The following is a 13,230-nucleotide window of genomic DNA, read 5'->3' on the forward strand; positions in this document are numbered from 1 at the left end:
CATCCTCACACTCATGCACGTCGCCATGTTTGCACTGGATCTTCTTCTTCAATGCCGGGGTCATGCCAGTGATAAAGCGCGTACCGCCACCTACTGGAACCACTGGAACGAGGTTAAAGGGATATTTCACTTAAAAAAAAACTTTTGGTCATTTTATTGTCTTATCAGGCTTTTATGAACAGAACACCCTGGACAGTTTTTAATTTGCTTTGTTCAATATTTAGATATTTGATGTCAATTCCATCATTACTCTCCGTACACACCCATTGTAACTTCAAACTCCATTTTAACCATGATAGATTCATTAAAAACACCCATTTTCTTTCTAGTGACTCATAATACCCTCCTAATATGTGTGCCGGCCGTGTTTTTTTATTTTTTTATTTTATTTATAACTTTTTCATTTATTTTTAATAATCTTTTATTGTATTTACTTTTGTCCATTTTCCCGAAGAATTATTAAAAATAAATGAAAAAAGTTATACAAAATACACGGCCTGCTCACGAATTAGGAAGGTATTATGAGTCACTAGAAAAAATAATTTTTAATATGTTTTTAATGAATCTATTGTGGTTAAAATGGAGTTTGAAGTTACAATGGGAGTGTATGTTGAGGCGTCCTGCAGGAGGAGGACCTGGTAACATTTACATCAAATATCTAAATATTGAATCAAGCAAATATCTACAGTATCTTAATAATACCTTAATTTCAGTGGCTAAGTAAATACTGAAGAATGTGTCACAGAAACAGCCTGTCTGTCACTATTACCTCTCACTCTGTATGATAATTGAGGGTTTGTTTTGGGAACAGCAGGGGTTCGAGAGTGTCCTGGGTTGTGCTGGTCCCGGCTGTAATCAGATCTTATTCGCTCGTCTATCAGCAGATCAATCTCTGAGCAGGCTTCAACCTGATCCAACTTTAATAAGAGCCCACCCAGATGAGGCCCCTATGGAGACGCATGGAGGCGTTGCCGATCTCATTTTGGATTCGTTACCAAAAAGACATCGCGTTTACACCTCGTATTGGCTCGTTTTGTCCTTAGGGTTAGTGTGTTTACATGACAATGACAACGCACTCATTCACCTAAATTGCTGCAGTGTCATGTGCAGCCCGGCCTAGTAAAAACTAGCGGCCCAGGGGAATTCGTCCTCGTGTAATAACCCCCTTACACTAGGTTGTCAAATAGGCCACATTGATTGTAAGTTAAGATAAAGGGGACTTCTTGAATTGTCGCCATCCGGAATCATTGGTGTTGCATTTATTGTCTTAGGAATGCGACAAAAAACAAAACAATATTATTGAAGTCAAGTCTCCATATGAGTAATCAATAGAAAGAAAGTTATTTTGGGGGTGAAGTACTCCTTTAAGTTCATGACAGAGTTCACACCAGAACTATGATGACAGTTAGTGTTTGGTGTGACACATGTGAACTTCCCTTAAGGCCAGTGCACACCAATGCTAGTGTCGCAACTAGTCGCAACTCCTTGCAACAAAGCTGTTGCCTGCAACTACTAGTGATGTGTCGTTCATGAGTGATTCGTTCATTATTACATGCAACCATTATCTCCAACTCCAATGGCTGTTTCAAGGAGTTGCATTGGGCGTGACGCCTGATTTGGGTGGGGAACTCTTCACAACCACAGCTACAACCACACTGATCCATAGAGCCTAACAAACTGTCTGGGCTGGTGTGCACTGCCAGTGATCATTAATGGCGGCCATCAACGCATCACTTCAATTTAGTTCAGTATATTATTTGTTTTGTTCTGGGCGGAGCCGTTTGTTTTCACGCCCGTCGGCAGGTTAGTTACTCACCAGCGTTAGTTTCACTGTAACCTCGCCCACCAGGCTTTCTGAGAAAAAGCCTGGTGTTCGTTCACAACAGGCCGTTTGGTTTCCGCCTAAAGCGCGGAAACCACTAGAAGAAGCGGCGTCGCTTTGATTTGGTTCCCTCCGTTTGTTTCCCCAATCCTTATTAAAATGCTCGAGTAGCCTAGTGTAGTCTTGCCAGTCGCTAAAAGTTGGACTAAAAGATGCATATACCAAACGAATTTTTCAAAAGCAAAACTACTCCGCATCAACGAGTTTATTAGGTAGGCCCTAAAAGCGTGTCCTTGAGCGCAGGGGAATATTTTGGGTTAAAACTGAATCCGGTTTGATCTTTCCGGCAAATTGTAGTCCTTTGAGTACTACAACATGACGTTTTGTGGTTTCCGCTCCAGACCGGTTACAATCCCGAAAAGTGAAGTGATCCCAGACTAGTTTCACTGAGGTTAGGGTTAGGGTTAGGGTTAGGGTTAGGGTTAGAGTTAGGGTTAGGCATAGTTTTGCCAGGCTTGTCAACACTCCTGGATTTCCCAGGAGTCTCCTGGATTTTGAACCCCTCTCCTGGGAGTCTCCTGGATTGGCAAATCTCCTGGATTTCTCCTGGATTTTGTATCAAACTCCCAAAATTCACCAGAACACAGGAAATGACATCTACTATGTTAAAATTATTCTGGGGGAGGACCCCCAGACCTCCCGCTTTATGGGTGGGGGCAATGCATGCAAGAAAGATCATACAGATATTCACTTAAGTAATGACTTAACTGTAATGACTCTGTACACCTACATTTGGCATATTAGGCTGAAATTGTACACATGCTAGTAAAGTAAGCCTGACAAATGTATCAAACATGCACAAAATTCAACAGAACACAGGAAAATATATCTATTAACTCACTTAGCGCCGAGCGAGCCAGATTTCAATATGAATCTGCGCTTATAACGCCAGGAAATAGCTATATTGAATCCCCAAAATCACATTACATAAACAGGTACACGTGCCTGCGAATGCCACAAGATGACCACTAGAGTGAGCCATAGCTCATAGACTTTCCATGGTCCCATGTTAAGTCAGAATAAAAAACAAGGTTCATGACATAACAGGATGGTACAATGACATGCTCTCCATTGACATTCAATGGACAGGCCGCGGGCCGCCATTTGAGCTCAATACTGCTCAATTCGTGCTTGATCGTCTCAAACCACCATTGGTATGGGCATCGGAACGTATATAGATGCCACACAGAAAGTTTCCGAATCAAAATCCGACCTAGTGAAGCTACGTGAGGGTCGGATGGTTTGCATTGAGCCTAGCGGCTAACAGAGGCCTACGTAAACAGGAAGCTATGGCTTAAAGGTGACGTCATAATCGTATCCTTTTTTTTCACGGTTTTCATCTGTATGCTAGTCGAAGGTAAGCTAACCGTTCCGCTCCGTCTATCAACCCAAATTAAAAGCTTAAACAATGCTTTTATATAAAAGTCGCTCCGAGTCGCTCGGCACTAAACGCCATCATTAGTTAGTCGCCCCGAAAGTCGCTCGGCGCTAAGTGAGTTAATACGTTTTGGGGAGAGGACCCCCCAGACCCCGGTTGGGGAGTTCCGCGCACCCCCCAAAAATAAATCTCCTGGATTCTGACAGTCCAATGTTGACAACCCTGAGTTTTACTGAGGTTAGAGTTAGGGTTAGGCATAGTTTTACTCAGGTTAAGGTTAGGGTTAGGTTTAGGTGGTTGCACCTCCGCGTGGTCCAAGCGGTCCCTAGCTCCAGTTCAGCCAATCAAAAGCTTCCATGGGCGGGGTTTGCCCAGAACTCATTTGCAAGGAGTTGCGTTGGTTGGTGTGGTGGCAGTCTAGGACTAGGTGCAATGGACGGGTTTCTTGTTTACAAACATTGAGACTAAATGCACAGGTGACTGTATCATGTAATCAATTCTGTCCAATCCCCAAACCTGTTGTTTTGGGGAGCGCTGGTTTCATTGGCTAATTTTGGTACCGACCTGCGCACGCATCTAGTTCTTATCAGTGTTACGTGGACCAGAAATGCGTCCATAACTATAATACAGCGGTTGAGTAATGCATACTACTTTTTTTCTTTTTTTTATCATTCAAACCAACTTTTTGGGGCAATACCGTCAGTAAAAAGTTACTTATTACCGCGATAACTAAAAATACCGCCCCAGCCCTAGTAATAGCAAATAATGTGTTCATAAGTTGTCCTCCTGGTGGCGCTATAAAAGAAAAATGTGAAAAATGCAGGCCAAAGGTGTATCCTTGGCCTAGAGTGTGCATACAGAGTTTTCCACTTATGTAGGTGATCGAATTGGGGTTTTGTGAGTCTGAAGATGCTTTCCAGCATAATAAGTATGATTTTTATTGTATGGTTTACATATAAGTCAGTCAATTGTCTTTCACATTTATTCATATATATTTTATTCATTTATTTCTTAAATATCTGTCATCACAATTGGGTTTGTGGGGTGGGGGGGCTTAGGGGGGCTAAGCCTTCACCAAAGCCCCCTCTAGCCCCCCCTGGAGCCGCCTCTGGTAGGCCAGCCCCACAAGTATAAAACAGATCTGGAAAATACACACACCAGGAAGTGATGCAAGTAGCAACCACAGAGCTGCAACTTCAACATTTAGTTCAGCTCCTTTTTCTGTGAACCTCGTCTCTGAGCCTCAAGCCGTCAAGCCATAAGGTAAGATATGTTCTGTTTTAACTGATTAAAAGTAGGCTACACATGATTGTGATAAACACTAGGTAGGCCTACAGTGTTGCCTGTTCCTTGGGTGTGCTGTAACCTATGGTATTGATTGATTGATTGAATGATTTGTTGATTGATTGATTGATTGAAGAGTTTATTAGCAGTTTGCAATAGAAAAAAGTACAGTTTCATGACAGCACAAATCACTGGTACAAGGTCAACAAAAAGGAGATTAAGCCTTATGGCTTAATTAGAAAGACAGACAGATAGAACAGAGTAGCCTACTTTGCAAAGGATAACATCAATTACAAAAGCAGAAAAGAAAATAATAAAAAAAGGAAAACAGGCAATAAAAACAACAGATGTGGGCTTATAGCCTATTTACAAGTCACTATAGTAGTGGGCCACTACTATAGTGACTTGTAAATTGACTATAAGCCCACTTCTGTTGTTTTTACTACTAGTGGCCATCTAAAGGTGACTTTTCATACCAATTTTGAAGGAGGCTAGGGATTTGCCTCCTTTAAGGCTTGTGGAAGGGCGTTCCACATGTTGGTGGTATAGCTGGAGAACGAATTGGAGCCTTTTAAAGTGTTAAATTGAAGTTGAACGTGATTAGTGGAGCTAACTCTGGTACTTGTGATAGTGGACATCCTTGACCTTTTGGAAGTAGTTTGTAGGTGGGTAGTTGGAGCCGAGGTGTAGGCTATCTTGTACACCAGGCCCATTGCAAGCTCTGTCTGCTAAGCCTAATTTAGGCAATTGGGGCATCGCGATACATATGTCGACTACTAACAAGGAAACCCCTTATTATTGCATATAGGACTATAACTAGTAACATCATAGTGACAACTACTCATCCAGTTGTACCACATCACTTAAACAGACTTTCCTGTATCTTAAACATGGTTTAAGCATATTGTATTATTTTATCATGACATACAGTATGGGTCATACATGTAGGCCTACAGTATGGTCTATTGAGAGAAGCATGAGCACAGCCCGCACAGGCTTTAAGAAACTAAATAGACCTATATAGAATTTACATACACCAACTGCCCTGCCTTCTCTATGAATTTTGCTTTAACAAAAACGTCCTTATTGAACAGCCAACTTAACATAGGCTATAACATTCAGACATCCAAAACAAATCTGGATTCTTGTATTTATTTATTTTTTCAAATGAGGAATATCTTAAATCATGGTAGGCTTACAATGAACAGTGAAAACCAAATGAAATTCATCCTCCACAACACCCAGGTCACAAAGAACACACAAATGCTGGGCATGCAGGAATGCCAGTAAACCTGTTGTTACATGTATTTAAGTATAACACTTGAGGCAAGATCACATTCTGTGGTTTGCCCTGAAGTCAACAGGGAAAAGGTTGTTTAATTAGTTCAGTAGGTTCCCAAACCTTTTAGCTCAAGACCCAAAAGAGAGATTAGACCCAAACTAGTGAAAACAGCAGATCTACAAACTCACAATGCATCGCTTCATGCCGCGTTGTGAGCTTGTAGATCAGCTATTTTCACTACTTCTTAAACATTTATTTTCTCATTTCCTAAAATTTTCTTTTATTTCTTCATGAAATGAAGAATGGAAAAAAACATAATTGGATTGGAAAAAGATAGGAAAGAAAAATAAAGGGGCCCACAATGGGTCCCGACCCAGTGTTTGAGAATCAGTGGTGTAGTTGACTGCTTGAAATAGAAAGTGAAAGTGTTAAAGTGATATGTCTGGCAGTTCAGAAACATGGGAATGGAGATATACTGCCATCTAGAGGGGAAAAGCTCAATTTTATACCTGCACATAATGTGCAACCTAGAATAACACAATGTGGACTTGTGTGGTGGTACTGGTACAATATAGGCTAGTGTGGTGTTGATGTGAATGGCACACAGAGGATAATACAACCTCAAAACTAAGCTACTGTCACCTTTTAAATAACAGATGATTTATACATTCTTACATTTTTGTTATTTTATTTACTGCCTACCATAGGTGGAAATATAATTCTTGAATAGAGGCAAAATACCAATCCCCTTTTCTGCACCACTTACCAGACACTCAGCATGTAGGCCTATGTATTTATGTATGTATAATTCAGTACAGTTGTATTCACATATACAGTACCAGCTGATCAGCGAGTTGATATCTATTCATAACTAAATTCCTTCTTTGTTTTTCAGCTGTGCCTCATCCAGAAAAGACCATGGCTTCTTCCACTCAGGTACATACAGTAAATATAGCAACTCAAAATAAGGTGTAACCTGATCATATGTTATTGTTATGCTTGATACATATTGGAAATAATAATAATAATAAAAATGCTACTCCCTTTGACAGGAACCCTCTGTGGACATATTGAGAGATATCAAGATGAAACTTGCCGGGTGGCTCAGTGCAGATTTCCAGTTCATTTTGCAGCATGCACACTGTGGACGCCTGGTTGATGACAGAGTGTATTTATAAACGACTGGTGAATACAGTACAGCCAGAAGATGCTTCGATTGTCCTTATTGATTCAGTGATGTCTAGAGGAGACGGACCTTCATCTGACTTCCTTCAACTCCTCAAAAAGCCAGAGATTCACAGCACTTATAATTCACAACTCAAGGACTGGATTCTTGCACTGCCAGGTAAAAAAATATATATATTTCTTCTGTCCGGCTTGGCAGCATATTTTTTACATTATTTCCACCCCTGTGAATGTCAGTCCTCCTGGACTACAATAGACTAAACTTCATTTAAACAGGATTTTGTGTCTATAAAAATACAATATTAATCATGTGTAAACATTTCAAACTTTTCAATCCTCCACAGGACCAACTGAACCACAAATAGCAAACCGTTTTGTTGCAGGTATGCAGAAAATAACATTCACAGTTCATGCACAATCACTTTATAGATATCACCTTTACAAGATACAGTAGTAGCCTATATAATCGTATGTACTTTTAATCAATAGTAAAATGTCTTCCCTCAGTTATGTAATCATTTTATCTTATTTGATCAGCTGTTACATTATGGTTGATAAAACCAGAACTTTGTACAAACCATCTATACAAACATCAGGCACAATACAATCACACGTCATATACAATTTGACACGATGAGCAACAAAGACCTTAAACAAATACATATCTTTTTCCACCAAAGATCAGCCTGATCTCTGATCGTGATTAACACTTGTGTTGTGAATGCTATTATTAACCTAAATCAGTGTTCTTTTTATTTTATAAAATGTCATCAAAAATCATGCCACAAAGATGATGATGTGATTTTGCTGTGTGTGAATGCGTGCGTGTTTGTGCCATGATTTCCACCCCTGTGACATGATCACAGAAGTGAACCATCACACAGTAATCATGTGTAAACACTGACGGTTTAATAAAGGCTTTCAATTCCCTCCTCCACAGGACCAAGTGAACCACAGAGCGCAAACAACAGCCTTTCTGATGCAGGTATGCAGACAATTCTCTTCAGTTCATTCACAATCCCTTTAGATATCATTTTATACAGATTATTTATAACAGTATGTTATTTATGTCTTTTCATTTGCTTAAAGAAAAAAAGCTTTTCTTCAAGAAGCATCGCGGGAAGTTAGTCGACAATGTCAAGAATGTGGGACGCATCGTTGATGACCTGGAGAGTGCTGGTTTAAATGGGGAAATAGCTGCCGGCGCCCATGCTGACAACACAAACCAAGCACGCGTGAGGAGGATCCTTGACAGTGCCACCAGCAAAAGGGCAAGAAATGCCCTGTTCAGCGCCCTTCTCGAGCACGAGTCTGGAGTCATGGAGGACTTACTTGATGAATAGATACATCCATCCAAAAAAGTCCAGTTGATTCTCACACACGTGCACACACACACACACACACACGCGCACACACACACACACGCACACACACGCACACGCACACACACACACACACACACACACACACACACGCACACACACACACACACTTGATTCCAGCCTTTTCCTGATAACGGACCAGTATTGCCTTAGGCTACATTGTTTGGCAGCAGATCTTGTCACCCAGTAAAGTTATGTGTGAAAACAAGGTTTTGATTTTGTTTGTTTGTTTGGTAGCTGTGGAATAATTGGGAATATGCATTATGGGTCATTAACGTCTTTGTTTGTACCCAATGTGTAACAGGCGTGTTACTTCATAAGTAATGAACATATTTGCACTCCTCCATGTAACTTTGACATGAATTGAATCCGATATACTGACTGCATTAACCTGCCTAATAACTTATAATAAAAAGCCTGTTTTGTACTTTGGTTAAATACGTTTCTGCCTTGGTTATTAATGTAAAACGAACTTGTGTGGTCTTGGTAACGTAAGGTGTTTGCATTAGATAATAGAACTATTTCCGGTGGCGCAATTCCACCGGTGGCGTTGTCTGGCAGCTACCCTAAACTATACCACTATGCCACATTATGATTAAAGGTTTGCCAGAAGGCCTTCCTTGCCAGGCTCCAGCCCATAGACCAGCCCACTCTCTGAGTGGACTTTTTCTCAGCTGAGTCTGAAGGGAGAGTCTGAAGGCCTCCCACATTAATGCAGCATTGGTTGATTTTGATTGATGTGAAGACTTTATTAGAAGTTTGCATAGAAAAAGGTACAGTTTCATGACGGTACAGTTCAACTAAAAGGAGACAAAAGAGTTTTGGGTCTGAGAGGTCCGTGGCTCAAATTCCAAATAAATAATGGGCCTTGCTAAAGTTGCTATTATGAAAAAGGTTGAAAACCACTGTGGTAGAGCCACAATTCACCCTTTGTCAGCCTTCTGGTTGGTCCAGTTATATGAGATAGCCTACTTAAAGTGTGGTTCCTGTGGAAATAAGCCCTGCGGCTTTCTAGGATCTCCTTTTAGTTGACCTTGTACCAGTGATTTGTAGGCCTACTGTCATGAAACTGTACTTTTTTCTATTGCAAACTTCTAATAAATTCTTCAATCAATCAATCAAACCCTGACTGACCAACCAGCAGGCTTTTTCTGCCTTGTCCCGCCCTGGTTCTGCCCTTTTTATGTTGAATTTGCTAAAACATAATTCTTTGAGAAATAAAAACATTTAAAAACATGCCTAGTCACTATACTGCCACTGAGAGGCTCCTTTTTTTTTTTTTTTTACTGAAACCAAGTTTAAAATGAGAATTGAATACACAGAATAACAATAAGAAGCAACTGCATTTCAGTGGTAGTGGATGGAGAGAAAGGACTTTTGTCCCACCAAGACACAGCAACCAATGAGTGCGAAGAGGGGCAGGACAACGGGCAGGACTTGACAAAGGGTGAATTCTCACTCCAGATCGGCGGGTGGCGGTAATTCACGGGGAAGCCGTTTGCCAGGCACCAAAACAAAATAAGCAATGAAACAAGAAGGGGAGGCGGAAGCTGCTGGTGTGACGGCGCGGTGCTCCCAGACGTTCCAGACCGACTGAAACTCAAACAGCCCGTCTGTCTCTGGTGGCTTCTAAACACCCTTATGCGTTACTTTGTGTCGTTATTAATGAACTTTAGGTTGGCTAGTCCACTGATGAATGAGTTGCGGTTCATCCAGGAGGAGGGTATTGGTGTGTGCAGGAGTTGACTCACTGTGTGTGTCTCTGTGTGTGTGTGTGGTAGGAGGAGGAGGTTAGCGTGTTGTTATTGTGCTTGAAGGCCGGGGGATCCTCTCTCACTTCAGGCCGGCCTGTGCAGTCAGTCTGACCGCATCTCTGGCCCGGATCAGATCAGATCACCCCCCCCCCGATTCCTGTTGAGAGAGGATCACGTCAGCCATCAAGGTGGAAACCCGGAGGAGAGCGAAGGTAACGTTGTTTCTGTAGCAATATATTATAAGCTCATGTTAACACAACACACACACGAAGCAAAAAGATACAGCACCATTATATGTGTGTTTAGTTTGAGATGTATGTATCTACTGTATGTATGAATGTGGGCCGCGACACTAATGTCTCTCTGAACGGCTCTGCTACAGTGGTTCTCAACCAGTGGTCTGGGGACCACCGGTGGTCCTTTTAGGGAGTTTGAGGGGGGTCCCCAGCTAAATCATAGTTAGGAACCAAATGGACCCTTATTGGGTTTGTACACTCGGAGTATAAGTTAACATTGGGTTTACAATATAAATTGGGGTCTCAGAGATAGAAAATAAATACCATTAAATGGGGGTCCGTAGCCTAATGCATGGCAAACTGGGGGTCCTTGGTTGGGAATCACTGCTAGAGCCGTAATGATCTCCTCTTGTGGGGGTCCCTGGCATATCTTTTCAAATGGGGGTGCACAGGCTAATAAGTGTCAATTCGGGGGTCCGAATTGACATGAAAAGGTTTGAGAACCACTGCATTAGGCCATGAACCCCCATAACTGACACTGTACAAATCAATGGACCCATAGACTCTGCCAGTTATAAATGTCTTGTATAAGCTCTAAGATATCTAAGGCTAAGCCTTGGATCAAGACTATCATAGTCACAGATGCTATTTTAGCGAGTCTGACTTGCTTTTGTAGCAAAAGTCAGACTTGATGAAATACATCTATGATATTATTGATCCAAGGCAAAAAAAAAATCTGTTTAGTTTTGAGATGTAGCGGCAGTGTGCTGTCTCTCTGAATGGCTCGGCAAAGGTCATTCACTTTTTGGTAAACATAGAAATGGTAGGATTTTCACTCTTCCAAAGTTCTTATCTCTAATACGCTGTACATTAACTTGGGCTGGAGAGGTGTACTGTCTGTTCCTGATTAGGGTCTGCTGGCGATAAGGACATGCATATATTGCTCTGGTCCATAATGCTAGAAGGAGTTCTCCTGACGCCATGTCACCGATGAGCCCTTGCGTTCACAGCCGCAGTAGCCCAGCCTCTCGTCTGTAGTAAAAAATACACTTTCACTACTCACCAAAACAAAGACGGTTCTAAGATGTAACTGTTGAAAGCCTACTTTCCAGAGCCCCCCACCTCGCGTCTAAAATACACTTTTTTGCCAGAAAAGAAAATATTTCACTGGACGTTCTAGTTACTCCACACTGCCCTCTACAAATCTTGTCAATAGAAAATTCCATTGACCAGATTTTGGCTTCCAGTGAAATATTTTCTTTTCTTGTCTGGTTAAACGTGTATTTTAGACGTGAGGTGGGGTCCCATTGTGTTCCCACTAAGGAAAGTAGGATTTCAACTCCCTAAAACCGTCTTTGTTTTGGTGAGTAGCAAAACTGTATTTTTGGAGTGGCGCAAATGCTCCCAATGCTTGACTGTGTGTTCACCTATGTAACTAATATGAGCATGAGCTACAATACCGCTGGGTGACCAAGTAGTGCTGTTGAGCAACACACACACACACACACACACACACACACACACACACACACACACACACACACACACACAGGGTATAGCTTAATGAAATGAATTTCTCAAATGCACCGCTCACTTCAAACTGGGTTTGATCTTTTTGATTTTTACTACAGACGAGAGGCTGCACCTTTCCTGTGGCCCAAAGGTGCATCGGTGACATAGCGTTAAGGAGAACTCCTTCTAACCCTATGGACTAGAGCTAGTGCATATACACACTTGTTTTTACATGCATCTGTGTATTAATTTAGTGGTTCTCAAATTGGTGTCTTAGGAGACCCCAGGAGTCCTTGAGGAGGTTCCATGGGGTGCCCAGTTAAGGGATTAATAGTTAGGAAAGGACCGTGGGGTGGACCTTAATAATAATGCAACGCATTGTGAGCTTGTAGATCTGCTATTTTCAACACACAACCAAGTGTAAAATCAGTCATTACGATGCCATCAAGGCCTGCCAAAATACATTTCAGTTGACTAAATCAACTCTAGATTTAGTCGCCTAAAACGTATGATATTTAGTCGACTAAAACTAAAACTTTTCAGGTGACTAAATTATGACTAAAACTAAATGACATTTTATTCAAAAGACTATGACTAAAACTAAATCAAAATTTGCTGTCAAAAACAACACTGTGCCCATGTCATTGTTATGTTGCAGTCGTCGTGGTCCTGCCGTAGTATGTGTCCAATCATCTTCCAGCTTAGTAGCTTCACTTCCTCACTCAGCGGCTTCATCTCAGCTCTTTCTAGCAGGTCTTCAGTACTGACGTGATCTTGCCAATTTATACAGAGTATTATTCTTCGTAGGCATCTATTATGGAACGCATCAACTGCCTTGTTGTCTCCTTTGTTAATTTTCTATGTTTTGGACCTGTATAGCAATACTGGCACGGTGGCACCACTAGCATCTTGTACAGTCTTAGCTTTGTTCAACTTGATCATACTGTGTCACTCAAAAGTAGCAGATCCACAAAGTGGAAACGTGACGACATTTCGAGCTTGTTGATAACAGTTTACAGTTTAGGTATTTAGCTGACGCTCTTAATCCAGAGCGACTTACAATAAGCAGGGTCATCAATACATAAACATCAAAACATCAAACTAGAAAAAATAACGAAGGTAGACCAAGCACCTAATCAGTAAATACACGTTATATAAAACCTAAGAATGCTATCCAGCTTTCATGTATGGTGCATGTAAGTGCTATGGGCTTAGGTGGAGTCTGAAGAGGTGTGTCTTCAGGCCACGGCAGAAGCTAGGGAGTGAGTCTGTTGTTCCAAGTGCAACAGGGAGTTCATTCCACAGTTTGGGGGCCTGCTACTTTTGAATTTGAAT

The 13,230-nt window shown here is 41.4% G+C and overlaps 1 protein-coding gene across 1 annotated transcript in view; it reads right to left on the reverse strand.

Annotated features, from left to right (window-relative positions):
• sars2 (seryl-tRNA synthetase 2, mitochondrial) overlaps positions 1 to 27 on the reverse strand; it is a gene marked incomplete at its 5' end in the record, with an annotated part of 13,449 nt that extends 13,422 nt beyond the window's left edge. Inside the window, one exon of the mRNA XM_080731732.1 lies at positions 1 to 27. This exon is cut by the window's left edge and continues 273 nt beyond it. Coding sequence (XP_080587858.1) covers positions 1 to 27 — 27 coding nt within the window.
• Between the last annotated feature and the right edge of the window lie 13,203 nt (positions 28 to 13,230).

This window comes from Nannobrachium achirus (genome assembly GCF_963921795.1).
Source record: "Nannobrachium achirus genome assembly, chromosome: 8".
Taxonomy (NCBI): Eukaryota; Metazoa; Chordata; class Actinopteri; order Myctophiformes; family Myctophidae; genus Nannobrachium; species Nannobrachium achirus.